The 27,547-nt window shown below is 40.1% G+C and overlaps 6 protein-coding genes across 7 annotated transcripts; 4 read left to right on the plus strand and 2 right to left on the minus strand.

The window, feature by feature from the left end:
- The first annotated feature begins 443 nt into the window (after window positions 1-443).
- On the plus strand, window positions 444-4,137 carry LOC108039002 (muscle LIM protein Mlp84B). The gene is made up of 9 exons (XM_017115897.2): window positions 444-566; window positions 682-818; window positions 898-1,057; window positions 1,610-1,712; window positions 1,782-1,878; window positions 1,937-2,033; window positions 2,094-2,390; window positions 2,709-3,029; window positions 3,460-4,137. The coding sequence occupies exons 2-9, from the start codon at window positions 704-706 to the stop codon at window positions 3,728-3,730; spliced, it is 1,461 nt and encodes a 486-aa protein (XP_016971386.1). The 5' UTR covers window positions 444-566; window positions 682-703; the 3' UTR covers window positions 3,731-4,137.
- Window positions 4,138-4,141: 4 nt separating this feature from the next.
- Window positions 4,142-6,508, minus strand: LOC108039001 (acetylcholinesterase). The gene is made up of 2 exons (XM_017115896.2): window positions 6,022-6,508; window positions 4,142-5,639 (listed from the first exon to the last, which is right to left on the minus strand). The coding sequence occupies exons 1-2, from the start codon at window positions 6,431-6,433 to the stop codon at window positions 4,240-4,242; spliced, it is 1,812 nt and encodes a 603-aa protein (XP_016971385.1). The 5' UTR covers window positions 6,434-6,508; the 3' UTR covers window positions 4,142-4,239.
- Window positions 6,509-7,777: 1,269 nt separating this feature from the next.
- On the plus strand, window positions 7,778-8,125 carry LOC108039007 (MICOS complex subunit MIC10). Its single transcript, XM_017115903.1, has one exon. The coding sequence runs from the start codon at window positions 7,832-7,834 to the stop codon at window positions 8,075-8,077; it is 246 nt and encodes an 81-aa protein (XP_016971392.1). The 5' UTR covers window positions 7,778-7,831; the 3' UTR covers window positions 8,078-8,125.
- A 731-nt stretch (window positions 8,126-8,856) lies between these two features.
- LOC108041380 lies at window positions 8,857-13,348 on the plus strand. The gene is made up of 6 exons (XM_017119295.2): window positions 8,857-8,973; window positions 9,843-9,929; window positions 10,466-10,579; window positions 10,667-11,300; window positions 11,409-11,889; window positions 11,988-13,348. The coding sequence occupies exons 2-6, from the start codon at window positions 9,890-9,892 to the stop codon at window positions 13,056-13,058; spliced, it is 2,340 nt and encodes a 779-aa protein (XP_016974784.2). The 5' UTR covers window positions 8,857-8,973; window positions 9,843-9,889; the 3' UTR covers window positions 13,059-13,348.
- A 318-nt stretch (window positions 13,349-13,666) lies between these two features.
- LOC108041370 (E3 ubiquitin-protein ligase RBBP6) lies at window positions 13,667-19,157 on the plus strand. 2 transcript variants are annotated; one of them, XM_017119282.2, is made up of 9 exons: window positions 13,667-13,768; window positions 14,637-14,821; window positions 14,878-15,112; window positions 15,168-15,646; window positions 15,704-15,981; window positions 16,048-16,382; window positions 16,669-16,818; window positions 16,875-17,168; window positions 17,242-19,157. In XM_017119282.2, exons 2-9 carry the CDS (start codon window positions 14,656-14,658, stop codon window positions 19,022-19,024), a joined length of 3,720 nt encoding a protein of 1,239 aa, XP_016974771.1. In that variant the 5' UTR covers window positions 13,667-13,768; window positions 14,637-14,655; the 3' UTR covers window positions 19,025-19,157. The 2 variants fall into 2 exon arrangements, with proteins under 2 accessions (XP_016974771.1, XP_016974774.1); XM_017119285.1 differs by having other exon boundaries at window positions 15,710-15,981.
- Window positions 19,158-20,869: 1,712 nt separating this feature from the next.
- On the minus strand, window positions 20,870-27,404 carry LOC108041365 (serine/threonine-protein kinase Genghis Khan). The gene is made up of 11 exons (XM_017119277.2): window positions 27,286-27,404; window positions 26,191-26,409; window positions 25,859-26,130; window positions 22,882-25,800; window positions 22,541-22,817; window positions 22,047-22,475; window positions 21,778-21,984; window positions 21,529-21,714; window positions 21,382-21,475; window positions 21,126-21,322; window positions 20,870-21,056 (listed from the first exon to the last, which is right to left on the minus strand). The coding sequence occupies exons 1-11, from the start codon at window positions 27,311-27,313 to the stop codon at window positions 20,956-20,958; spliced, it is 4,929 nt and encodes a 1,642-aa protein (XP_016974766.2). The 5' UTR covers window positions 27,314-27,404; the 3' UTR covers window positions 20,870-20,955.
- Between the last annotated feature and the right edge of the window lie 143 nt (window positions 27,405-27,547).

A 27,547-nucleotide genomic window follows, 5' to 3' on the forward strand; every position in this document is an offset into this window, starting at 1 on the left:
CATGAATGTACTTTGATACATATCGCATGGGTGTGCATATATTTTTAGACTACAAACATACATATTTACATCTGCTGGGACTTTGGTGTGCGTGCCGAAAGCTAATAAATTAATTGTTGCGTAAAATCGGATTACATACAGGGGGGTGAGAATGTAAGTAAATCCTAGAAACTACGTGAGAAATAGCCACTTATATATTTCGATTTTTCCCAAAACTTGCATGCTTAAGCACTTGAGAGTGCAATAAAACCAAGTACTTCAAAGCAATAAAAACAAAGAAAGAAGTCTTCAGAAATCAAAGTTATGGTTATAGTAACCAGGCTGTTACCATCTCAGAAATGAGACATCGACGTGGATATAGCTTTGTGTACACACACACACACAGCCGTGGGCATTGCATGATAAATAATGATATATTCAGAAAGTGCTGTTTTTATTACGCAAACTGTATTTTCTTAGTTGTGCCGTGTGCATCCACAAATATAGACTACCTGTGTACAGAATCTTTCCAGTCTAGTCCGCGGCATTTCCGACGAATAGGAACTACTTCACAGAGTACCTCCGAGGTATATATCCTAAGGATTAAATATATATACATATTTATATCGCGCCGACTTGCCGATTTACAACCACTGCAGTTTGCTAGTTTGCTATAACCAGAGTTTTTTGCCCCCCATTCAGACACACACGCACTCAGATCACAATGCCTTTTGTTCCCGTGGAAACCCCCAAGTGCCCCGCGTGCGGAAAGTCGGTGTATGCCGCCGAGGAGCGCGTTGCTGGAGGCTACAAATTCCACAAGACCTGCTTCAAGTGCAGTAAGTATTTTGGTCCTTCGCGCCTTATTTGGTCCTTCGAAGTTCGAACCGGATAGCCAACTAAAAATCTCCCTTTCAGGCATGTGCAACAAGGCCCTGGACTCGACCAACTGCACAGAGCACGAGAAGGAGCTTTTCTGCAAAAACTGCCATGGTCGCAAATACGGTCCCAAGGGATACGGTTTCGGTGGTGGTGCCGGTTGCCTGTCCACGGACACTGGCGCCCACTTAAACAGAGAGTAAGGACTAAATTAAAAATATGTTTTGTATGAAAATTGTGTAAAATTCCTTGAATTAAATGTGTAGTTTTGCTTTCTATTAGAACCTGTATGTTTTCAATGTTTTCCATCCCCACAAAAATCAAACCCCAACCCCCTCTGTGTTTTTTTTCTGGGAAGAAATCGCCAGGTATATCCAGTTTCTAATTCCCTGGAAAAATTCCACTAACATATACGATTGTTTAATGTTATACAAATACATTGTGGTCTTTGGTAAAAATAATTTTTGTATATTTGTTTACAACGCCCACAGACTGTAAATTGATAAAATAAAATGTATAATAAAACTAAGTATTTGTAAGCTTATTCATGTGTTATTTATAGGTTCTATTTGTATTTCTCTCTTGTCGCTGTCTATGTGGATCTGTTGTCTTCCCCCATTTCGTTTTTTGTTGAGGCACAACGACCGACCTTTCCGTCTTCTGTGTTTTGTGTTCTGTGTGACTAAGATGCGCCCCTAATGAATGTCCATTTTGAGCACTATAATTGAGGGAAGCATCTGAATCTTTTTAGATTTGTTACGCCGAAGATTCCCCCAAAAGCACCTGATGGGTTGGGCTGTCCAAGGTGTGGCATATATGTGTATGCTGCCGAGCAAATGTTGGCGAGAGGAAAGGTTAACTATCAAAATGTTTCCTATTCTAGATTCTTCGGTTATTGGTTTGGATAATATTCTTTATCGTAGGGTTACCATCGGAGGTGCTTCAAGTGCGTTCAATGCAACAAGACCTTAGACTCAACTCTTCACTGTGATGGTCCAGACAAGGACATTTACTGTAGAGGTATATTTGAATAGGCCGAGTGGTTATGGGTTAGTTTTGAGAACGTTTAGTGTTACAGGATGTTATGCTCAGAAGTTTGGTGCTAGGGGTTATGGACACATTGGCATTTCGTCCTTGGGGCTAATGTCCGATATCAAAGACTGCGAATGGCAAAGGTAATGTAAATTACGAAAAGTTGGCCAGGCAAATTGTATGAAAGATATTGATAATTTCAGCGATATGGCCCCAAAAGCCTCTGCCATAAATGTGGAGCAAATTCAGGCGCCAATTGGAGAAGGATGTCCGCGATGTGGTGGTGTTGTTTTTGCCGCCGAACAGGTCCTTTCGAAGGGAAGACCCTGGCACAGGAAGTGCTACAAGTGTCGGGACTGCACCAAAACTCTGGACTCCATTATCGCGTGCGATGGTCCGGACAACGAGGTGTACTGCAAAACTTGCTACGGCAAAAAGTGGGGACCCCATGGTTACGGATTCGCCTGTGGATCCAGCTTCCTGCAAACCGATGGCATTACGTGAGTAGTTCTCTTTATGTGTGTGACTACTAAGCGTATTCCCCCTCAATTACTTATCCACTATATCCTTGCGTTACAAATTTTCAATAAATAATAAATACATTCCCGGGATAGAATGTTATAAAAACATTTAAACATGTCGGAATCCCACAACTTGTATAGTTTTTACTGTGTTTCGAAATTTATTCGCTCAGATTTCGGATGCAATACAAACCGTACATCTACATAATCAAACTCGAATCTAATTCGATTGGAGTAGACTTTTGGAGGACCTCAAATATTTTTATTTCGTGTCTGTATTGATCTTCTTTTTTACAGAGAGGACAACTTAGAAGCCATGCGGCCATTTGTGGCCCCGGATACAACTTCGATCATGGCTCCGGATGGAGAGGGATGTCCGCGATGCGGGGGTGCAGTGTTTGCCGCCGAGTTGCAGTTGTCCAAGGGAAAGATGTGGCACAGGAAGTGCTTCAACTGCGCCAGGTGCCACCGTCCATTGGACTCCGTGCTCGCCTGTGATGGTCCGGATGACAACATCTACTGCAAACTCTGCTACGCCAAGATGTACGGTCCCAAAGGATTCGGATACGGACACACTCCCACTCTGGTTTCCACCAACTACGAGTACACGCCCAGCTGGTAAGCCTTTAATTATACTTTTTTTTAGGAAGGTTAGATTCATTTTTGATCTCTGAAACTTATTTAGTACTAATTTGAATTGATACCATGTAAAGTGAGCTTTTTAATCTACCCTCTAACATAAATAAAATAACTCAGTATAACGTGGTTTAAGTTTAGATATAGAGACATTCCAATGATATATCGTTTCAAGATCCTAGAAATAGGGATTATAGTTTTTATATTAAGGCAATCTATAAACTGTGAACAAAGCTAATCAATATTACCAAATCCGACTGTTAGTTTCAGTTGGAAACCCATTAATAGAATCGGGCAAACGATTTCAACTATTTTACATAATTTATATATTACAATCTGTGCAGATATTTGGTACAACCTAATAATATTTAATTAACCAAAAAATAAACACCTCCTTGATTCTTTATTTCAGTTGGGGAACCATTGATCGCAACGGACAAAAGTCAGAGAATGGATGTCCGCGATGTGGATTCATGGTCTTCGCGGCGGAGCAGATGAAGAGCAAAAATAATGTGTGGCACAAGTTGTGCTTCTACTGCATGGAGTGTCGGAAGTATCTGGACTCGACCAACTTGAACGACGGACCGGATGGCAATATATATTGCCGATCGTGCTACGGGAAATTCTACGGACCAAAAGGTGTGGGCTATGGAATCGGAGCTGGCACATTGACAATGGCTTAAACTTTCGACCAAAAAAGCGCGTTCAAGCACTGACCCCAAATATGCAATAAGCTCCAAAATTCATATATGGGGTTACGAGTTCTTGAACGCCCATATTTTTGAGGCTGACGAGAATGTATTGTAGTATTGTAATTCCACAAAAAATATTTGTATTTAGCTCCAAAAACAACGACATTTAATTAAGAAAGTATAAAAGGCGAATGAGTTAGTGGTGATTAGTTTAAGAGTTGTATAGGTCTCGAAAATAAGTATCGAAAAGCATTCTTCGACTGAAAATTCATGGTGTAATTTGCGAAAACGAAATCTCCCAAATATGTTTTTATGTGTGGCAGTCGTAATAACAAACCAATATCCTATAGGTATAGGTATATCGAACGACTAATAAACGAGAAATGGTAAACTCCGTATTTATTGGTTCTGTTGTTTTCAAGTATTTATTAATATAAGTAACGGTAGGACAGATTACTGACAGAGGGTCCAAGCGGTATCTATTTGCAGGAGTTCTTTATTCAAAATATATTAACGATAATGGTTAGAGTACATAATATTGGGACGGAAGTTGCGATCACTAAGGCGCTACCCGAGAATGTGGAATTGCAACAATCGGCGGAGAAGACAAGAATTTTTGGATATAATGATTTCCAAAAGTTAAGCCGCTGATTGTTTAGTAAATTATCCGTGTTGAAGCTCTGGTCGATTAGAAGCACTGAGTCATTGTTGGGGGTCATGGCGTTCCACTTGACGTACACATTCGATTTTGTGGGATTCGAGGTCTTGGCAAAGTTCGCCCACAATGTCATGATAATATCGGCGATTTTCTTATCGGTTGACTTCCAATCCACGGAGTTGGTCATATAGGGATTGCCCCAGACGAAAACCTGATCGAAGTGCTTGGGCACACTAATCCAACTTGGAAGATCCTGGAGTACCGAGCTCGGTCGCATCTTAAACAGGTAACTATAAACTTGACTATCGTTGCTTATCATATCTGCAAACGTTTGCATCGGTGTCACATAAAACTTTTCGGTGTGGGCACTTATAATGTGTTTATTAGCTTTTTTCACATCCATATCCGAGTCATTGGCGTAAATAAAGTTAATGGCGTCGGATATCAACTCGTAGTTCGAACACCACTCATAGTTTCTGACAAGTTTGTGCATGTCGTTCACAGCGATGTCGTTGTAAAATCCCTCCAGATCAGAAGCGCTTATATCCGTATCGAGATTATCTTTAAACAAAGTCAGCACCTCCTCCATATCGGTTACTCCTATAATGACGGGCACTCTGTGATAGCTCCCTTTTTTGAACAGGATCTCTGGCTGGTTCTCGATGAAGGGATACGAGGTGTTACTCAATCCGAAGTCAACAACAGGACCCCAACTCACCGAGGGCAGGTTTTCCGCAAGTCTCTTGGCATCCAGTCTCTTGAGACACTGAATAAACATCGAAGTTGGTCTACGCGGACAGCCGAAAGTGCTGGAGACTTGGTCCAGAGATCCCTCATACTCGTACGGCATTTTGACGGGACTCAGGGGATTCCCCGACATTATGATGGCCTTGTGGAAGCCCCCCTTCGACCACTCACCCGATGTCATGTGAAGCGCCACACTCACAGCACCCGCATCGTGACCCATCAGAGTGATCCGATTGGAGTCGCCTCCGAAAAAGTTAATGTTCTTCTTGACCCAATAAAGCGCCGCCGACTGGTCCATCAGACCGTAGTTTCCCTGGGCCTCGCCGTCGTCGGTTGTGAAAAATCCAAAGATATTCAGTCGATACGAAAAGGTCACCACAATCACCTTCTGCTTGAAAACCAGTTGAAATGGTTCTACATCAGCGGGACTGCCAGTAGAAAAATCGCCGGAATGGATCCATACAACGACGGCATATCCACTGATTTCGGGCAATCCTGTATAAGAAAAAATATTAATTTGAAATTAATGTTGTATAACATAGCAACAAAAACTTCAACACAATTGATTATACTATTTACTACCAATAAAACCAGGTAAACTCATAAATTGGTGTCACCATAGAATACCACAAAAAAATTAATAATCTAGGAATTTCCTAGATAATTAAAAAATTTCAATTAAGTGACGTCAAGATTTAAAAAAAAATACTTCGACATATAAGAAAAATTCAAAAAATTCTAAGACACAGGCAGTTTTTCAAGCGATTTTTATAGAGTTTAGAAAATATCTTAGAAAATAGGAATCAAAAAATATTTTATTTGATTTTCCGTGATCTTAAAGCTACTACTACCGATTTTAATGACTTGTAACACCTACCATCAGGTACAAAAACGTTCAGATACAAGCAGTTTTCCTCGAATTTTCTGCCACCATCTTCGGAATTCGAATCGGAAGATATGATTTGTAGGATTTGTTCGGTTTCTTTGCCCACGGAAGGCATGGCATTCTGCCAACAGTCCGGTTGAAAAACGGTTGCGTTGAAAATCCCCTTCCACGGTGTTAGTTCGATATCCGGCGGTTGAAATCTCCTGGCATGTGCGTATCGAATGCCAAGATATGCTTTAATATTCTGCGTTCGGAACATTTTCAAATACGTTCCGGATATAACTCCGTTGCCCGGAATATGTATAAAGGGCGCGTCCACACATTGCACACGTATTAAACAATAATTACAGACTATGTGAAAAAACAATGCTAAATAAGCCAGAAAGTTCCTTTTGCAATCCATAATTCGTCCGTTTCCTTCACATCTTTCTGTGTTTTGAACTTAGGCGACACTGTTCGCAATCTTTCGAGGCACGCGAGCTTCCGGTTGCCATGGCGAAAATACACAAAACAAGAAAGGAAAGCTAACTTCGGGCGGAGCCGAAGTTGAAATACCCTTGCAGAATATTCTGCAAATTATATTCTCCAAAATCATTCATAATGCATTCTTAATACTCATAAAAAATCCCAACTTCCTAACTTTAAAAACACCAAAGTTATGGCATTTCCAATCGTTCAGTTATATGGCAGTTATAGAATATAGTCGGCCGATCCTTATGAAATTTGATATGTCGGATTGATTAGGCAAAAATAAAACCCATAGAAAATCCCAACTTCCTAACTTAACAAACACCAAAGTTATGGCATTTCCGATCAATCAGTTATATGGCAGCTATAAGATATAGTTGGACGATACTTATGAAATTTGGTACGTCAGATTGATTGGCCAAATATAAAACCCATAGAAAATCCCAACTTCCTAACTTTACAAACACCAAAGTTATGGCATTTCCGATCAATCAGTTATATGGCAGCTATAAGATATAGTCGGCCGATCCTTATGAAATTTGGTACGTCAGATTGATTGGCCAAATATAGAACCCATAGAAAGTCCCAACTTCCTAACCTAACAAACAGCAGAGTTATGGCATTTCCGATCAATCAGTTATATGGCAGCTATAGGATATAGTCGGCCGATCCCGGCCGTTCCGACTTATATACTGCGTGCAAAGGAAAGAAGGGTGTGTGCAAAGTTTCAATTCGATATCTTTAAAACTGAGAGACTAGTTCGCGTAGAAACAGACAGACGGACAGACAGACGGACAGACGGACAGACGGACAGACGGACAGACGGACATGGCTATATCAACTCAGGAGGTGATCCTGATCAAGAATATATATACTTTATAGGGTCGGAGATGTCTCCTTCACTGCGTTGCACACTTTTGACCAAAATTATAATACCCTCTGCAAGGGTATAAATATTGTTGCCTAGCATTTTGTAACTATGGCACTCATCCATCTCCTTTCGCTGAGGTTGCCCTTATTTATTTAGCCTACGTCACCATCGGAATGCTGTTAACCCCCTATGGCCCAATTTTCGAAGAAATAACATAATTTTCGTAATAAGTTTTCAAGATTTCAAAATTTTTTGTAAGAAATACAATATTTTAAGCCGCGAATTCTTTAGCTCTATGTTAATTAGCAAATTTTAGGGTATTTTAAGCATTGTACAATTTTTTATATATTTTTCGTCACGACTCTTTAGAATTTTACTCTTTATCTATTTGGATTAAATGTCAAACTCCCCATAAGTAATAATACTTCCACAAATTTTTTAAAATTCCCTTTAAGATCGAAAATGTCTCATGAACCGCATAAGCCCGACAAACAGCCAAAAAAGGAGCCTGCAGTTTTGAGTGAAGAGACCATCACCACGGACAAATGCCTGGCGGACTTTTGCATGAAGGGCGGAAGTGGTTTGATAATTGGCAGCGTTTTTACCTTATTTTTTACGCGCCCACAAACCTATCCGATTTGGCTGGGCCTCGGATTTGGGATGGGCATGGCCTATGACTGTTGCCAGGCCCGTTGGAATGAACAATAATATTCAAATGATCTAAGCTTCAATAAACGTAGGCCTTCTGTAAAGAAATCTTGACCAATTTCTTTTTATTTGAAAAGTTCCGTGCGAACAAAAATTATCAAAATGCATTTAAGTAACAATATCCACAAAAAATTGTAATACTTTAAATAAAAGAAAAAAATCCTACCTTTTTGATTTATTTAAAAAGATAATAGAATAAATCTTAAATGTATATCTGAAATCATAAAAAATTAAGGAAAAGATATACACACAAAATAAATGCTGCATTAACACAAGAAAATACAATATTTCACCTTAAGCTTACATATCAAATAAAAATAAAGTCATGTTTGAAACATTTGTAGCCACTAAAATACAAATCTTACATGGTTTTTTCGAAAAATGATATTTTTTAAAGACGGTTGGCTAGAGAAACCTTTTCAGATTCGCCGGATAGAGCGAGAAATCGCCGTTCGTCCATTGAAAGTTTACATATTCCCACGGCGTATCGAAACGGAAAAGCAAGAGTGGCAAACTGGTTTTTGGATTGGATCGAGTAACCCTACTGCTTTGGCCAACCACAATTAACGATGTTGACGTTCTCTTCGAGACATTGCGCATGTGTGCAGGCCATGGTAACTTTGGATTCGGATTCGGAGTCACTTCAGCTTTATGCTTCGCATTGGACTCACGAATATCTTTTCGTTACAGTTTCATAATTATTGTCTTGGCCAGCAGAGTGTTTTAATGATTTCGCTCGGAATATGTTTTAATCAGATCAGTGCTTTGTTGCATCGAATTACCACCTAAAATCGTGTTGAAAAAAAATGCATTTTTAAAAGTGTATGTATGTGGTATGTTAGTGGCGAACATAAGAAATATGAGTTACCATTAAAAACCCACACCCTAAACGAAGTGTAAGTGATTTATCCCGTCGCAGAAAAGAAACTGAATTTATTATCTTTTGTGTGGGGACCTGAAACTGGAAGCCTTTCTCTATCGAATGTGTTTCTCAATGACCTAATGTTTCATTGTCTTTGTGCTTTAAAGTGTGCGTGTGCATTAGTTGAGTGGTTACATACAGTGGGTGCGAAAATTACCCGCACTCTATTACTAGTTTCAATGTTTTCAAAAAGTGATCTGACCAGTTCTGGGAGCCAAAGCATTTTGCAAGTGCCTTTGAAATACCAAAGTGATCTACCGCTTTAAAAGATCGAAAGATTACATAGATGTATGTGTTTTATCATTATGGGTCACCCTACCCAGTTTTTACCAATTCAATTCAATGCCAAAAGTTAGCGGTCGATAAATAAACTTAACGATACACGAGTCGCTTGTCAGCAAATTGGCTCAAACAAAAAATTTTGTAACTAATGATCAATCACAATTCGACCATACGAAATCCAAACAAAGTTAACCGTATTGTATGAGTACATAAAACTTTACATAACAGACCTACTTGCATAGATAATTCACTCAATGGACAACACTCACTTTTAATGCCCACATGCTGGCAAAAAATCGTACACAGCAACAAGTGTCATAGTGGCCAATTAAAAAGTTTATGGCATTTTAATTAAACCCTACGCAATAAAGTGTAATAAAAAATAATCGTAATAATCTTATAGGGTTTTACGTTTTTTAACTTTTTTTGGTAATACATTTGCTACAATTTATTAAAAAACAGTTAATGAATAACCACTTTTTAAATCGTTTTAGGTGAAAGCTTTTAATTGCCTACTAACCGTTTATAAATTTGTGAATATTTACTTTCTTGGCTTTACAGGTATTATTAAATTTTTCTAAGCTTTTGACCTGTTCCAATTTACAAATATGTTGCGCTATCTGCTAATTCTTTGCGCCTTAAAAAGCGGTAAGTTTATATACCTTGAGTTTTACTTTTTTAACACCTCTTTTCTAATGAAAACTCACATGAATGAAACTCACATAATAAGCCTATTTGTTCGTAATTTTACTAACGCCTCAATGGCTAATTTTGTTCTTATTTGGTTGGAATAAAAAGTTTTAAGCAATAAACAAAAAAATAGTATAGTAAAATAGGTAAAACAAAAATTTTTTATAATATTAAATCATCAAGTCTTATGTAAAGTCCTCTGATGTTTTTTTTAAAGTGCCTATCAATTAAAAAACTCGGTTTCTTAAAAACGCGGTTATTGAAATACAACTTTGTCTTTGTCATTTATCCTTTATCTCAAATATTTCTGAAACTAAAATATAATTAAAATGTATATTTTTTATTCTATGACTAAATATAAATCTGGCTATAAAATAAGCAAACAAAAGAATACATTTTTGTAATGTATTTAATGTAAATAATAACTTATCTTAATACGAATTTGTAGTAAATAATTAAAACTAAAAACCCGATTTCGGATACATTTCCTCTAGTTACTTGCGGTGACACTGAGTTACTAACTCAAACTGTTTACGGATTTTTGGATTTTACAACTACTATTGGGAATACTGTTATGGTGTTCTCACCCCAAAGCTCTCCAGCCTTCGGTAAGTTAATTACTGTTTATTAATGCAAATTAGATTATTTTGTTAATTTAAATATACGTAAATAATAACTATGTGTTTGTTTTTTAGAACTTAAATCCAACAATACTCACGAGATAATAAATATCATAGAAACTAAACCGAAAGTAACTAAAAAAGAAAAGGAAAAGGTTGGAATTAAGCCAACGCCCCTAATTGTGACTCATTCGAATGTTAATTCCGAAACTGAAACATCCCAGATAGAATCTTACAATATAAGTCTCTCGAACTCGCCCATCCAAACTCTTTTGAATACCCCTGAATACGATTTGCTCTCTCGTCAGCCTGAGCAGTTTGCGGAAGAAACATATCGTTTAGTTAATTTTAAATCCAAAAACGAAGCCGACCGGCAAAGGATATATCAATCTAAGAAAGAACCCATTCATGGCTATCAAACAAGATCAAGTCAAGAATTTAGGAGCATTGTGACGGCAACTAAGGAGTCCGGAAAATTCTCAAAGGTATCTCAGGTACATCCCATTTCGAGCGTTGAGAAAAAGAGTAAGCCACGACAGACGCGCATAAACAAGCCAGTTACGGGCTCGATTCAACCGAGTAGAACATTGAAAGAGTCGAATTCTCAGACTCAGTTATCCAGCAAACCGCCACGCAAAAGCCAACAAAGTAGTCGCGACAATAGGGGATCATCAACTACTAGAAAGTCTTCGCGGCCCAAAGGAAAAAGGTAAGTCCATAGTTTTCTTCAGAGAAAGATTAAAAAATACTAACTTATAATTACCCAAACTTTTGCTATTTATATAAATGTTCTCTATCGTGCCAAATTTAATTTCAGGAGGAACAAACACACCCAAAGTTCCAAACTGACAATAACTCCATCAGTAACAGAAACTACCTCTCGTCACTCATATCGGACGAAAGCAAATGCAAATGCTGTACAGGAAGAACCAGTATCGGTTGTTAGCCCCAATTCATTTAAGTTAAATAGGCGTCCTGGAAGATGGCAATACAAGTCCTCACCGAAGCCCAAAGTTAACATTAGGAAGAATGCTAGCCCCAATGTACCGAGCCCCATCCAAAACGAAACTTCTCCAAATGATGAGACCCCTGTTGAAATCATTACCAATCAGGCTCTCAACAACGGAAGAGATCTAGAGGCTTCTGGTTCCCAAAATGGTCCTGTTGCGAATAATAATAATGATGATCCCAACTCTAAATACTTTGTGCAAACACTGAACGTTGAAATATCGACACCTCAACCTTTCATTGATACCTATTATGAAATTGCCACCATTAAAACACCTTTTATCTTTCAGGTAATTGTATTATTTTAATTTTGTTAATTAGTATAAGACTATTATTTCTTAGTCGTTGATCCCTATGCAGCAGTAATAAAACTTTTCTATTATTTCAGGCTGGAGTGGTTAAGAAAACGCGTTTTTTGACCGTTACTTCAACAATAGAGAAAGTAATTCAAGAGGAGCACACTAAAGAATACTCTGAAGATGATGGACCTTTGACAGAGAATATTTTAGAGGCTACAGCCAGCACCGAGGATAAATCTTTGGCGGGTAGTATAACGACATTGAAACCCATTTATTTGGGAGAAGAGTCGGAAACTCCCAGCTTGGAGACAGTAACAGAGTCCTTTTCCATAACTCACACTAAGCTGAAAACTCAGATCCTGCCTATTATATTTGAAAAGAGAAATGAAACGATCCAAGTAACGCTGGTTCAGACATATGATTATACGAGCCTTATCACCGTCACGCAGACAATATCCCCATTGAGCGAAGACTTCTCTCCATCGAAGAACTTTAAGGACTTTGAAGGAAGTTTGGACGAGGCAGGGTCCGAAATTAACTTGGACCTTGAGTTCGGGGATGAAGATAATACCGGCAAGTTTGACGCGAAAATCAAACCAAAAATAAAAGTGGACGTTAAAAATAATATAAGCAACCCATTAATACCGGAATCGATTAGCTTCCCAGACAACCTGCAAAACAACTTGATAACTTCAACGCGTCCTGTCATAAAACTGGAAACAATTTGGGAATCCCATGTGGTTCCCCTGGTTAGAGGAACCGAAACCATCATGAGAACGCTTTCAAAGTCTGTTGGGGTAGTTGAAAAAACGGAATACATAACGGATGTGGCTACAATTTCGATGCCAATTCCATCAATTCCATCATCACAATATCCATTCTCAATTAACCCATTCAATCCGTACAACCCATTATTGCCCCTTCCCCCACAGCAGTTTATTACATCCACTGAAGTTCAGCAATCCATGGTAACGGAAACGAGTTCCAAAGTTTTGAAACTGACTTTTGGTGCAAGAACCGCTTACACCACAATATTTTCCACTTCCGTCGTTCCAACAGCTGTTACACGATTAATAACAGCTACTATTCCCGGTCAGCCCGGTCAATCTTTCCCGAACTATTATCCGCCACCATACAATCCCTTTGCCTATGTTGGCTAATTCTTAAATCCATCGATGTAAGTGCGAGCACCCAAAACCTATTACTTCATCTGCTCTAATCAGGAGCCCTGTATTATAATTAAGTTCATGTGCAAATATCAAAAGGCGGTGATACAAAAAAATAGATTTTATTAGATTGTATATGCACTTTGTCGCAAAAGTTGTTAATGTAAATAATAAAATTAAGTCTAAATTAAGATTTCATCGAATTTTTTGGATTATTATTAGATAAGAAATGAATGGTTGTAGTTTCGTTTAACTGCTGTTAATAAATTTTTTACCCTTTTTATTCCTGGAATTAATGTGGTTTTATTATTTTATTTGGGTCCAATAGTTTACAGAAACTTACAGCTGTTTTAAGATTTTGCAAAGGAACGGTTGATATTTTTTGCATTCCTTTCCATCGTTCCAATTGGGAGAGAATGCTTGTTGAACTACGTGACCACAAGTCATTTGTCAATTAAATATAAATTTTAAAAGTTTTTAAGTTCATTTTGACAGCAATTAAGCAATTAAATTGAAATACATTTTCCAGCACATAACCTTTATAGCAATGAATAGTTACACCTTGACACCGATAACTTTTAACACTATCGATTGATCTGGCGCAAGCCGCATTCCACATCGCTAGGACTTTTGCGGCATTTACACATCTCTAGACATTGGAAAAAAATAAAATCGTCGGAGTTTTTATGTGCTTGCGAAGTGGTGTAAGTAATTGCTATTTTTGTGATTATTGCTTGCCGGTAGTAAACATTGCGAGTTATGTGCGTTGCCCTTTAACCTAAAACATAGTTTAAAGCTAATTAAAAGATGAACTAGCTATTATTTTGAGGGAAAACCGATGTATGTATGTCATAAGTATGTTTTCGCGTGTGTGTTTTTGTGCACATGCAATTTTATGCTGTTAGCATAATTGCAATATAAGTGCAACGCGTCACGCTGCTTGCAAACAATGCGTTAGAATAATCAATTGTATGACTATATACATGATATTTATTGGGCTTATTCGGGCAATTGTACGATTTCACATATGTACATATGTATAAACTTATGTTGGCATAATTGTGCGTGGATCAAATAAAAAGAACGCGATCCATTTATTTTGGCTTTATTGGTAAAGGGCCAATGCGTTCTATTTATAACCGAATTTGACTAAAATGCATATAGAAATTATTTGCATACGCACTTGCACTTTTACCTAATCTTATTAAAGACCAATTTATATGGGTGGTCTAAAGCTCGCGGCTGACTTCTTTTAAAACCATTTTTTAATTGGTTTTTAGTGATTTAATTTGTTCTTTTTTTAAGGGAACAATTACAAGTTATAGGATATTGCAAGGCATTAATTTAGTCTGGGTCGGGGCACGAAAGCGTGTCAACCAGGTTTTTAGAGATTGCAGCAACGCCGTCACACGTTTTAGCTGTTTGTTTAAGCCCTCCGTTATGTAAACGGCTTTATCTGTTTGATTATTAAGATATTTATGAAATATATTCTCTATTCCACCTGAGTTGACTCTGATAACCGAATTGCCTTGAACACTATAAGATAATCAAGTTTTTATCTTTCCATCGCAGATTTCTTCTGTATTTAATTATGTCGGTACACTATAAATTTAAGAGTACCCTCAATTTTGATACAATAACATTTGATGGACTTCACATTTCCGTTGGGGACTTGAAAAGAGAGATTGTGCAGCAAAAGCGTTTGGGTAAAATAATTGACTTCGATCTTCAAATCACAAATGCGCAGAGTAAAGAAGGTTTGTACGCTATGATTCAGAAATATTTCCCAGCTACATGACGAATTTGCCCGCAGAGTACAAGGACGATGGAGTGCTTATCCCCAAAAACACCACGCTAATCATATCGCGCATACCCATTGCCCATCCCACGAAGAAGGGCTGGGAGCCACCGGCTTCTGAAAATGCGTTCGCAACGGCGCCAACCAAACAGGACAACTTCAACATGGACCTGTCCAAAATGCAAGGCAGTGAGGAGGACAAAATTCAAGCCATGATGATGCAAAGTACTGTTGACTATGATCCCAAGACGTAAGTGCTTTGAAAATTTAAAGAATCCCCAATTTCTAATGTTTAATCTGTTCAGGTACCATCGGATTAAAGGGCAATCTCAAGTGGGCGAAGTTCCAGCATCCTACCGATGCAACAAATGCAAGAAGAGCGGACACTGGATCAAGAACTGTCCCTTCATATTGGGAAAAGATCAGCAAGAGGTCAAAAGAAACACCGGGATACCGCGGTCTTTTAGAGACAAACCAGATGCGGCAGAGAATGAATCCTCTGATTTTGTTTTGCCTGCAGTTCAAAACCAGGAGATTCCCGAAGATTTAATATGCGGCATATGCCGTGATATATTCGTCGATGCCGTCATGATACCTTGCTGCGGAAGTTCCTTTTGCGATGACTGTGTACGCACTTCGTTATTGGAGTCCGAGGATAGCGAGTGTCCCGATTGCAAGGAGAAGAACTGCTCACCTGGCTCATTAATTCCTAACCGATTTTTAAGGAATTCTGTTAACGCCTTTAAAAACGAGACTGGCTACAAAATAAGTGCGGTTAAATCAGGTAAGACGGTTAAAACTAAGCAACGCTGAAATTATATAATAAACTTTCTTTTGTTAGCCGCAGTGAAAAATGAGGACAAACCTCCTGTTGAAAATGAAGTGGAGGAAAAGCCGGTCGAGGAGGAGGAAACCGAAGAGGCAGCTGAGGTAAAAACTGAAAAGCAAGAAGAAACGGAAACTAATGGCAAGAAGCCACCGAAATCGGAGTCGCCGGAACCTCCTCCAACGGTAGAGCCGTTACAAAAGGAAAAAGATAAATATGATTCAGACTATGAGGATAATATAACCATCAAAATGCCCCAACCTTCTGCTGATTCGACATCAGCGCCAAGCAAGGTGAGAAATAACTCTTAGCTTAATAATAAGGTTCGCTTTATTAATGAATTTATACTATGGTTTCAGAGATCTCCCACTTATTCCCATAAGTCGGGTGAATCCACTCACCGACGAGAGAGGTCGGATTACGCTTCGGACCACGATCAGAAGCACCATCGTCCATCAAAATCGGAGTCTGGTCACAAGGAACGGAGTCTTCTGCCCACGCCCATTGGCACTGTGCCCAGCTACCAAGGGCACATGATGAGCGAATCGGAGGACGCTCGCCGATCGAGTGCATTTAAGTATACATTTCAGGATATGCAAATGCAACGGGGTCCACCTCCGATGCACATGATGAGTCACCATATGCCAGCCTACAACAACGGCTATAACAACATGGGACAGAGGCCTCCTCTAAGGTAGGTTTCTTTTCCAACCCTCCGGATCAAACCATCAAGTGGACCGAATATCGACAAGCCACTGGAATTCCGAGGCTCTAGACGAATCCATGCGCAGCCGGTCCTGCCTGATCTCAATATATTTAAGTTCCAACTGAGACACCTAGTTAAGAGTATTTTAAGCTGTGGGCTTTCTAGCCTTTATGCTTTGTTGATTATTGGTTAATATTAGTATTTTTCATTAAAACAGTATTGCTTACAATCAACGTTAAGCTTTTTGAATTGTAATAAACTTCTGAAATTGCAGCTATGTGCCGTATCAAAACCAATCCGTACATCCCATGCGTACGCCTTACGGATCTTCTGGCGGAAGTATGAATATGAATATGTCACAACCATTTCAGTCCCCAAATTTAGCCTCGATATATCAAGGGGTAGCAGCCAAGGTTGGCTCAGGGTGAGTGCTGCAAAGTAATTGCAAATAATAGGGTAATAACTCATAATAATTTGCAGTCTAATTGACGACCCATTGGAGGCCTTTAATCGCATCATGAAGGAGAAGGAACGCAAGAAGGTAGACCGATTTCGCAGTACAGATCATCACAGGTCGAGATCGCCGGACAGACAGAGGCACCGCTTTAAATCCCCCATGTACGAAAAGGATGGCCCCAGAGATAATCTCAAGGACAAGAGGCCGCGATCTCGAGAGAGAAAACGAGAATACAGCTACGAACGTCATATGCGTCATCCACGTTCTAGTCGACAGCCCGGCGATGGCTCCAAATCACCAGGTGGCAGGATCAAAAGGTACTTTCAGTTTATTTAAATTTAAAAATATAGTTTTTGGCTAAATGGTGTGGTCTTCTCTTTTGCTGTTTAGATCTGGGCATCGTCGCTCTACGTCACCAAAGCCGGCTTATAAGAGTGATTACAGAGATAAGCCATACAGCAAGCCTTATGCACCAAAACCAGAGCCTGTTGAGCCTCCTCCGCCCGGATTCGAGCCGTTGCAGCTGACGGATGACGATGGCTACAAGAACAAACACCTTGCCAGCTCAGAAGCATCACATGGCAGCAGCAGCAAGGGCGGAAGCAGCAAGAAGAACGAGGAGAGCAGGCACGAAGAGGTGCCACGCAAAAGGCACAGGTCTCGCAGCAAGAGCAAGGAGTCCAAGCCGACAGACAGTAGCTATAGGAGCTTAACGCCGCCAGCGAAGATTACCACTCCGAAAATGACTTCTACTCAGTTACGTGAACGTGAATGTTCACCGAAAACGCCGGAAAGGGCCCACGATGAGTATTTGCTAGCAAAGGCTAGAGCTAATACCTCCCAGCCCGATATTGACGACTCGGAAATGGGGCCACATGTGGGAAAGGAGAACAAGGCTAAAAGTCCTTCATCAAAGGAACGTAAAAAGAAGAAGAAGGACAAGGCTGAACGCAAGAAAAGCAAGAAGGATAAGCGGGCTAAAAAGGAGAAGGGCGACCGTCAGAAGAAGAGCTCTTCAATAAATCGTTCTGATTCGGATATTAACAACAGTTCATTGCTAAATGAAACAAACTATAAAATCTTGTTATCTCCAAGGGTCAGTCCCAACTTTGACATCGAATCTGCTGCTAAATCTCCTGCCCGCAACGCTACAGAAAACCAAAATCCTAAAAAGAGCCTTTCTTCCTTAAATATGGATGTTGCCACTGACGATAACCTCGGCCCAAGAAGTAAGCGCTGCGAGGCTAATTCTGTCAATCTATCAAAATGGGAACTGGAGGAGAATAATTTAGGTTTGGAAGATTCTTCGAAAAAGTCTGGCGGCCTGTTGGACGACCAGTCCGAAATAACTTCGGATGTCCTGCGTAAAGCTGAAAACGCGATATTTGCCAAGGCTATAAATGCCATAAGGCCAGTTGAATTTCAAGTTATCATCAATTCCAAGGGCAACAGCAAGGACCGTTCTGTAATTAGAAATGACAAGGATCGCTCGCCCTCGCCCAAACGTACCAGCAGCAAGTCGGTAAAGGAAAGGTTGGGCAATAAAGTTCTAAGTGAAAGAAGCCGTTCGCCGGACAAGTCGAAATCCAGACGGAGGGAGGCGACAGGCAAGAGCTCCGACGACGATGCGAATCGTGGAAGATCAGATCGTCATGGCAGCAGGAAAAGAGAGAACAGATCCCGGGACAGAACTGCGCCGTCGGAGAAAAGGCAGGAGCGTTCGTATAAGCGGAGTACTCCCGAGGACGACAAGCAAAGGCGACCGTATAAAGACCGTTCCGACCCTAAGCTCGCAAAATATGATCAAATCAATAGCGATGACTCGGATCGAAGGGGGGCTAGAAACGCTAAGTCCAGTGACGGCCGAGTGGTATCCTCCGTTACAGCTGTTGCAGCTCCTCCTAAGCCTAAGCCCTGTCGTCCAGACAATCCGTTCCGGAAATTCGTCGACAATAGTTCGTCGAGCAGTTTGGTTGTAAAATATGATAATACGATACAAAATGAGGGTGCGTCCTCGGACAACAGCATAGAACATAGAAAGCAAAAGGATAAGAAACTAAAGAAACATGCTAAATATTCGTCAACGGAATCGTTGAGAAGCGAAAAACGCAAGGATCTGAAAAGCAAAAAGAAGAGCAAGATTTTGAAAAAGAAGAAAAAATCAAAGAAGTAGGTTACGATAGGCTATGAAATAAGAAATATATTAATATTGAAGATTTCTGTGTACAAATCAAAGATTTTTAATGTATGTATTTATCATGCAACTAAGTATACAAATAAAACAGAACTACTCAAGGAAATTCAAATCAGTTGACTTTTTATAGCATTTCAGGGGTCAGAAGTTTGTAACGCAGTGAATAATAATAATATGATACCATTACCCTTCCAACTCATGATCATTAAAACCTAAAAATTAATTTTTTGTGCTTGAACTTCGTCAAAAAACACGCACATTCAAAAGAATAACTGTTTTGTGCAGCTGAGAACCTAAACTTTCGGTTCTAGGCTGATTTTCCAAAATATAGTTTTTGACCCAATATCGCAGTTTTTATATGGGATCGCTCATGGTTTTTGACGAAAATTGGTCTTAAATTAAATTTTTCAGTTGGGGATGCAAATCGATTGGAAATTTTATAACGAATTCAACGAGGTATGACATTCCAACATTTGACCATTATTTTCCAGGGTTTTTCCAAGGGTTTTGATCAAAAAACTGAAATAAAAGTTGATTTTTCATCTATATTTGCGAAAAATCGACCAAAATGAAAATTTTGAGCTGTGAATGCCACTCGATTGGAAATTTTATAACGAATTCAGCGAGGTATGACATTCCAGCAGCAGACCATTTTTTCCCAGGGTTATGATCAAAAAACCGAAATAAAAGTTGACTTTTCCGGATCTCCGGTTTTCGGCATTTTTGATAAGGGGTTACATCATCCATTTTGGCGAAAAATCGACCAAAATGAAAATTTTGAGCTGTGAATGCCACTCGATTGGAAATTTTATAACGAATTCAGCGAGGTATGACATTCCAGCAGCAGACCATTTTTTCCCAGGGTTATGATCAAAAAACCGAAATAAAAGTTGACTTTTCCGGATCTCCGGTTTCGGCATTTTTGATAAGGGGTTACATCATCCATTTTGGCGAAAAATCGACCAAAATGAAAATTTTGAGCTGTGAATGCCACTCGATTGGAAATTTTATAACGAATTCAGCGAGGTATGACATTCCAGCAGCAGACCATTTTTTCCCAGGGTTATGATCAAAAAACCGAAATAAAAGTTGACTTTTCCGGATCTCCGGTTTCGGCATTTTTGATAAGGGGTTACATCATCCATTTTGGCGAAAAATCGACCAAAATGAAAATTTTGAGCTGTGAATGCCACTCGATTGGAAATTTTATAACGATTTCAACGAGGTATGGCATTCCAACATGTGATCAAAAAAACGAAAAAAAAGTTGATTTTTCCGGATCTCCGGTTTTCGGCATTTTTGATAAGGGGTTACATCATCCATTTCTGCGAAAAATCGACCAAAATGAAAATGTTGAGCTGTGAATGCCACTCGATTGGAAATTTTATAACGATTTCAACGAGGTATGGCATTCCAACATGTGACCATTATTTCCCAGGTTTTTGATCAAAAAACCGAAATAAAAGTGCACTTTTCCGGATCTCCGGTTTTCGGCATTTTTGATAAGGGGTTACATCATCCATTTTGGCGAAAAATCGACCAAAATGAAAATGTTGAGCTTTGATTGGAAATTTTACAACCAATTCAAGGAGGTATGACATTCCAACAGCAGAACATTATTTCCTAGCGTTTTCACAAAAAACCGAAAGAAAAGTTGATTTTTTCGGCATTTTTCATAAACCAAAACTAGAGTTTTTTGGTTTTTATTTCCGTCCTCTTTTTGGATCAATACTTTGTGTTTGATTAAAATCGGTATATCATATTAATGTTGAGTTTATTTTTATGTAAGCTTTGACAAGCAACAACAAATTAAGACGCTTCTGATTGATATTCGAGAAATTAAATATGTTTATTACAAACAGTTATCTTAAAAAATCGAGTAAATTACATATGTAGAGATTTGACTGAAATTAATCGTTATTGCTTAAGCCGTCCATAAAAGACGATGCCATTGGACTGGGGGTTCTAGAGATTATATTATCATTGCCATAGTCATCGGAGATTGCATCCACTGAAAGCATAATAAAATTCAACTAAATTACTCAAATTCGACGAGATCTAGCAATTTAAAAGGTCTTGCCTTGTTCTAGAAAATTTGATTTTCTAGTTTGGGTTATGGAACTCAGCGAATGTATTATTGGACTGCAGGCTTGATCGGCTGTTTCGAGCGTTGTTGGTAAGTCTAAAAGTCGTTGATTTTGAATGCCATCCCCTGGTCCCATGTGAGAAATGTGGTTGAAATTTGTCGGTGCTGATATCATTTTTGATCTACGATCACTACAAGAATAGAATGATGTTATGGATTTGTTGCGCCGATTCAGTAACTTAATCCCAACCTTTTAATGGTTTTGTTTATCTCCCTAATGGAAAATCTCCGCTTAATGCTCGGAAGTCCTTTTCGATTTCCCTCACGATATTGCAGAAGGCCCTCTGAAAAGAACAAATTATTATTAACACCATATATATAATAATCACTAACTTACTTGTGTGAATATTGGACAGGTAAACAATCAAGGGGGTGTCATTAACTGAGGCCAACACCACATTTCCCAGATTATTTAGGGGAAGGGATTGTTTCAGGCCAATCGATTGCACCCATTCAGCGGTCTGTGTGTTGAAGATATCCAAATGTGTATCCGAGAACACAAGCAAATGGCCATCACAAAAGGCTAGTAAACATACAAAGAACAATTATATAGAATGCGTCATTACAAACTTGTGTTATAGCTCACTTATATATGTTGGAAAGGCTGGATACATTATTTCCCTATCCCGAGACTTTCGCCCCTGTAGGTCGACGTATATTGCCAAAGTTTGGAACACCAGTAAGTACTCTCCAAAGTTTCCGCCACTTGGGCACAGAATTTCAATAACCCTAACCGCATCAACACCAGAATAGTTCAAAAATGCACATAACTGGTTTTCCGGGTGTACCAAAGCTATTGAAAAAGACATATATGTTAGGAAAAATAAAACTAAACACAAAAATATCATTACTCACACATTGCCGTGGCTTCTCCTCGCAGGAAATAGGCGGTAAAGCCACTTTGGTGAGCTACAACTAATCGCATATCGGATAGGATCTGCAGATGCTGGGCCATGTAGCCGATGGTGAATTCGCAAGTCTTCTGGTGCCTTGTGCGCGTTCTATTTATCTCGTAAACTACGATTTGTGTGTGGTTATTGGGCCGTTTTAGCGCGATAATAAATGAATAGACGATGTTGGGGAAACGGCGAATGATTCCAGTACAAGCAGATATGCAGTTTTTCGATTCAATCACTTTGATCCACTCGACATCACTAGCCTCTAATGCCCTTATGGGTAACAATCGCAAATTGCGTTGTTTTCCGCAAAGAATAACGAGAATCTGCTCCTCTTCAATGTACCATAGTTGAAGAATCTTCTTGCTTTCTCCAATACGAGCGATTTCTGAAAATATTAGTTGCCAATTACCGTGTTTGTGTTTTTACTTTCGCATAAACATGATTACTTACCGTACTGATCGAGATTAATGTAAAACAAGCCGTCTTCTGTCCCCAGCAATATTTGATTTGGATATATGATGACAGAACACAATGCGTTTCGTATTAAAGACAAGGTATTGTCCAAAATTTCATTAACTTTAAATATAGCAGTATTTGGTAAGCTGTTTCGTTTTAATATTCGATGTAGTTCGCCCAGGGCAATGACCCATTTGGACTTTTCCGACTCGTTGTCGGCTAACATAAGGGTGTTTAACGAGAGCCCACCATCAATAAGGGCAGTTTTTATCTGGAAGGCAGAAAGATTAATGCTTAATTTCATAAGAAGTCGTGTTAATAGCACTCCGGTTTACCTTGAAAATACATGGCACATCTTTCTTGGCTGCATGAATGACGTCACTTTCCCGCACACTCCCCACGGAGAACTCAGGATCCCGCATATCCAGCACTTGGGACACACTCACGCTGGGCAAAGCACATCGATCGGGTGAAATGTCGTAGAGGAACAGCTTGAAGTCGCAAACGACCACAAATTGTCTGATCCAGCCACGCTTAATCACCCCAGATTTAGGCACTTTCACGTAGCCTTCGTAGGCGGTGCCAATTCCCCTAGTGGGATCGATGCCCAGCGGACGCTTCGTTTGATCCATGGGTACGGGGCATGTTGTTGGAACCTTCTGGCAGCAGATCGTGTGACAGGCGAATCCGCAGATCTCGCACACTACTCCTTGCCGTGTGAGACCCACCATCAGCGATGTGCAGTGATTGCATTTCGTGGGGCTACTAAAGGTGCGCACCAGGAACTGATGAATCGCCGTATTACCAGGCAGTTTTTTTTGAGATTCTTTGACCAGCAGGTCACTCTCCTCACGTGACAAATCGCTGACCGAGATATCTTTCATAGCCGAGTTGTCCTTGCTGTTTTTGCCTGCATACTTTGGCTCATAATTGAAGAGCATGCCCGAATTGCCGGACTGGAAGAAGCTGGGAGTTCCGATAAAATTGTCCCCGGACTCATTGCCAAAGCTTTCGGCAGAATCTATTGTCTCAGAGTTCTTCGACATGTCACGGAAAAAGGCGCTGCTTAGGCCATGATGAGTGGATTTGTTCAGGAATGATTCAGAGTATTCCAAGCCTCCCTTTTGCAAGTCCCGCAGCTCCGTTTCTTTTTTTTGAAAGTCATGCAGAATGGAGTCATAGCGCTTCTTGTAGTCCCGTACCTCCTTCTGCGTGGATATCAGATCTGATCTGGTTTGACTCAGCTCATCCGATATCATCGCCTTTGCCTGAATCTCCCTTTGCAGTGCACTCTGCAGGTTAAGCAGCTCCATCTTGTCCAGCTTCTGGGAGCGGCGATTCCGCCAGTTTTTATTGTCCACACCGTTGTTGTTGAAGGTACCCACATGCTTCAGATACTCCAACTCCTCCGTCATTTTGGTGGCCAGTGCCTGTAGGTAGCCGCGTGCATCCTTTTCATCGGACACCCATTGAATGATCTCCGCCATTTGCCGCTCCCACAATGTAATGGCCTCCCGCTTCATTCGCAACTCCTTGAATATCTCGTCGTCCTCTGCTTGAAGTTCCTTTAGGCTTTTTGATTTGAGATTTACTTCTGAGCTTAACCTCTGCTTCTCCTCGATCCAGGAAGTCTTCTCTAAGTCATGCTGCTTCTTCAATTCCAAGAGCGTGTCTGCCGAATCGGTAATTGATTCCAATTGGGTGTACTTCAGTCTGTCCTGTGTTTGCTGCAATTCCTTGGTGAGCTCCAAGTTTAAGTTCTCCAACTCGCTAAACTGCTCCCGTAGCGTTTCCAACTCCATATTGTGACGCGTTTTCTGGTGACTTAGCTTTTCGGAGAACTGCAGTTCCAGTCTTTCGATTTCGTACGACGACATCTCCGATGAAATGCTTATGGGCAGAGAGGTATCCACACTCGAGGAGCCCTTTCGCAGCTCCAACTGCAGCTGCCTGCAGCAATCCTCGGCATGCTCACGCAGCTTCTTCTCTTTGGCAGCTTCGATGACGGCTTCCTCGATGTGCAGCTCCAACTCCCTCCGCGTTTTGTCTGACTTGCGCAGTTCGTTTCGCAGACTGTCGTTCTTTTGCATGGCTCCATCGAGCTCCTCCTCTTTGTCCCTTACTTGCCGAGACAGCTTCTGCTTCTGGTTGCGCAGCTCCGAGAGTTTCTCAGTTACCTCTGAGTATTCCGTCATAGCGATGTTTCTCTGAGAAACGGCATCCTGAAGCTCGGAGTCTTGAGCTTTGAGGCGTTCGAAAATCTCATTGTGTTGCTTCGTTAATTCGATCCTTTCCTGCTTGATGCTAGCTAGCTGCTCGTTTAGGGCCTTAACCTGTTTCTCCTGAATGGAGTCCACCGACGCCTCCGAGTTGTTGCTCGGCAGAATGGCCTGCTGTGGACTGCTTATTGTATCCAAGGTATCGTCTCCAAAGCCAGAGCTCTGATTCTTTTTTGAATCCAATGTTGAGCTACTGCTCAGCGAAAAAGTGAAGCCAATGAATGGAAGGTGAAATCCAGAGAAGGCGGGGTTGGCTGACGGGGGAATGGAGTCCGTTAACCGGACGTCGTTGTCGTCCACATCAAAGTTGGAAGTGTCCGTGGGACTCGATACTTCCGGCACATACGGTGCAGGCCCCTGCCTAATGTTCTTCCAATCGATCCCCACAAACCAGGGGTGATCCATGAAGTCTTGGATGCCATTCTGGCCAAGGCGATTCTCGGGTATACATATCAGTTTGCAAAGCAAGTCTTGCGATGTCTCCGACACCTTGTAATTGATGGTTTCTTGTGTCGGTAAATTGAAACAGTTCTGATGATTCATGATCTTTCCGTAGGTTTCCACCAAGCTCTCTGCGTAAAAGGGCGTCTCGCCATACAACATTTCGTACATGCACACTCCGAGGGACCACCAATCACACTCTGTTCCGTAGCGCCCCTTTCCGTCCTCCATGGCCCGCAATATTTCTGGCGAGATATAATCGGGCGTGCCCACAGCCACGTTGGACTGAACGGTCCCATCCTTGTCCAGTCGCAGGCAGGATCCAAAATCGGCCAGCCGCACATGCCCGCGTTTATCGAGTAACACATTATCCGGCTTAATGTCCCTGTGAACGTACCTAATCTGGTGAATACTGTTGATGGCCAAAATCATTTCTGTGATGTAGAACTTGGCCATATCCTCAGGCAGCTTGTCTTCAAATTTACTCAGGAGGGTCAGTAGGTCTCCGCCGCAGTAATAGTCCATGACAAGATACTGAAATGAGTAAAATATTACATTTCTAGAGTAGGAGATTACTGAAAGAGTGTCATACCAAGTTTATATTGTCCTGAAAGGCGTAGTGCAGATTGGTGATCCACTGGCGATCCCCAAACACCAAAACATCCCGCTCTTCTCGAAAACAGGCAGTTTCGGCCCGCTTAAGCATCTCCCATTTGTTTAGGATCTTCATGGCATACACTTTTTCGGTGGATATCATCTGAACCACGCAGACTTCTCCAAAGGCACCACGCCCGATGATTTTGAGTATGTCAAAATCATCGCGGCTCAGCCGAAGTTTTCGTACAATGTGCACGAAGGGTTTGGCTATAGGACAAGTAAAGTTTTAAATAGGTAAATTAGGTATTTTATAGCTATCATAGTTACATAGTTTAAGGAAATCGGAAACTCCCTTTTCTCTGCGCAGGGAAGAGTTACTGCATTCGTCATAGAGCACGATAAAGGTGTCTAACAGATAATCCAACGAAAACTGATGCCCTTCCGTGTCCTCGCCGAATTCGGCTGCCCATTTTTGATCGCTTGTGGTATCACTTAAAATATATTTTAAAAATGTGAGCCTTTTCTTGCAGCTTCCTGTGGTTATATCTGAAAAATTTGAAATTGGTGCTTAATGAGTAATTGAATGATACCACCAAATATGTTATCTGAATATTTGGAAGTTGGTACTGAAAAGTTTGAAATGAGTTCTGAAAATGTAGAAATGCGTATTTAATCCGAACTTAAAGTTAACTAAAAGATACTATTAAAAATTAGTATATCCTAAGCAGATAAAAAAACAAAGAGACTTGTCCTCCTTTGGCCAAGAATGTAATTATTATTTTACCCTAAAAACAGACCAACACATGCATTGCAAATATTTGCAAGCCCACAATAATGCCGCACCCACTGACGTCGTAATCACCTGGCTCCTTCCAACTCAAAAATGTGGCTCGGGGGGCAAAAAATCAGCTCAAACGGGTGGGTTATCATGGAGACGGAAACCGAAACGTGGGGAAACGTAGACTCTGTCTTACATATGTATTTTCTTAAACAAATGACTGAAGCACAATGGCCTAAAATAGAAAAGGGCCGAAACAAAGCCCTATTTGTAATAGATTTAAACTTGCAATACTATTGCTAATTTATTTACACACAGTCTTCTATTTTTCTTATTGGCCACCATTATTTACAATTCATATTCGGGCCATTTCGATTTTTCAAATATGTATGCTGGGTATTACATATGTATTGGGCCGACCCCCCGTGCGGGAGTATATATTAAATATAAATCCATACAGACATGTCTAAGCGTATGTACATGTCGGTATGTATGTTTGTTCTTCCGCATAGATATAAATAAATAATTGTTTATATGCATATGTATGTATATTTTACAAAAGTGCGAAAAAACAAATGGTCAACAAACAAATAAACACAATCAAATACTCCTCGATTTATGTGTCACCAATTCACAAATATTACCACTAATTTCGGAAGATTCGTATTCCATTTTAGTTTTTATTTTGTCCGGACTAAATCATATTTATCCAAAATAGTGCAAAAAAGCCGAACTGTCGAATTGTAGTGTTCCGTTTGGGGGGAAAATAGTATGCCCTTTCTGAGTTTCAAAATAATCCCAAAATACCTTTGATATTAGTATGCGCGGTCTTACTAAGCCTTTTGTGCGAACAGCTGATCAAAGAATCTAAATAAGTTTTTTATTTACATCTACAAATATTTTATT

This window comes from Drosophila rhopaloa, unplaced genomic scaffold (genome assembly GCF_018152115.1).
Source record: "Drosophila rhopaloa isolate 14029-0021.01 unplaced genomic scaffold, ASM1815211v1 contig_115, whole genome shotgun sequence".
Taxonomy (NCBI): Eukaryota; Metazoa; Arthropoda; class Insecta; order Diptera; family Drosophilidae; genus Drosophila; species Drosophila rhopaloa.

What these genes read in the sequence shown, in the direction of transcription:
- LOC108039002 (XM_017115897.2), top strand. Translation starts at nt 704, where the DNA reads ATGCCTTTTGTTCCCGTGGAAACCCCCAAGTGCCCCGCGTGCGGAAAG. An exon ending in CAAGACCTGCTTCAAGTGCA is followed by an intron (nt 819 to 897) that starts GTAAGTATTTTG and finishes TCTCCCTTTCAG; the next exon opens with GCATGTGCAACAAGGCCCTG. An exon ending in GGCGCCCACTTAAACAGAGA is followed by an intron (nt 1,058 to 1,609) that starts GTAAGGACTAAA and finishes GAATCTTTTTAG; the next exon opens with ATTTGTTACGCCGAAGATTC.
- LOC108039001 (XM_017115896.2), bottom strand. Translation starts at nt 6,433, where the DNA reads ATGGATTGCAAAAGGAACTTTCTGGCTTATTTAGCATTGTTTTTTCAC. An exon ending in GAACGTTTTTGTACCTGATG is followed by an intron (nt 5,640 to 6,021) that starts GTAGGTGTTACA and finishes TTTCTTATACAG; the next exon opens with GATTGCCCGAAATCAGTGGA.
- LOC108039007 (XM_017115903.1), top strand. Translation starts at nt 7,832, where the DNA reads ATGTCTCATGAACCGCATAAGCCCGACAAACAGCCAAAAAAGGAGCCT.
- LOC108041380 (XM_017119295.2), top strand. Translation starts at nt 9,890, where the DNA reads ATGTTGCGCTATCTGCTAATTCTTTGCGCCTTAAAAAGCG. An exon ending in CCAAAGCTCTCCAGCCTTCG is followed by an intron (nt 10,580 to 10,666) that starts GTAAGTTAATTA and finishes TTTGTTTTTTAG; the next exon opens with AACTTAAATCCAACAATACT. An exon ending in TCGCGGCCCAAAGGAAAAAG is followed by an intron (nt 11,301 to 11,408) that starts GTAAGTCCATAG and finishes ATTTAATTTCAG; the next exon opens with GAGGAACAAACACACCCAAA.
- LOC108041370 (XM_017119282.2), top strand. Translation starts at nt 14,656, where the DNA reads ATGTCGGTACACTATAAATTTAAGAGTACCCTCAATTTTGATACAATA. An exon ending in GTTGACTATGATCCCAAGAC is followed by an intron (nt 15,113 to 15,167) that starts GTAAGTGCTTTG and finishes TAATCTGTTCAG; the next exon opens with GTACCATCGGATTAAAGGGC. An exon ending in AATAAGTGCGGTTAAATCAG is followed by an intron (nt 15,647 to 15,703) that starts GTAAGACGGTTA and finishes TTCTTTTGTTAG; the next exon opens with CCGCAGTGAAAAATGAGGAC.
- LOC108041365 (XM_017119277.2), bottom strand. Translation starts at nt 27,313, where the DNA reads ATGGAATACGAATCTTCCGAAATTAGTG. An exon ending in CATTAATCTCGATCAGTACG is followed by an intron (nt 22,476 to 22,540) that starts GTAAGTAATCAT and finishes TAATATTTTCAG; the next exon opens with AAATCGCTCGTATTGGAGAA. An exon ending in ATAAACAAAACCATTAAAAG is followed by an intron (nt 21,323 to 21,381) that starts GTTGGGATTAAG and finishes CTATTCTTGTAG; the next exon opens with TGATCGTAGATCAAAAATGA.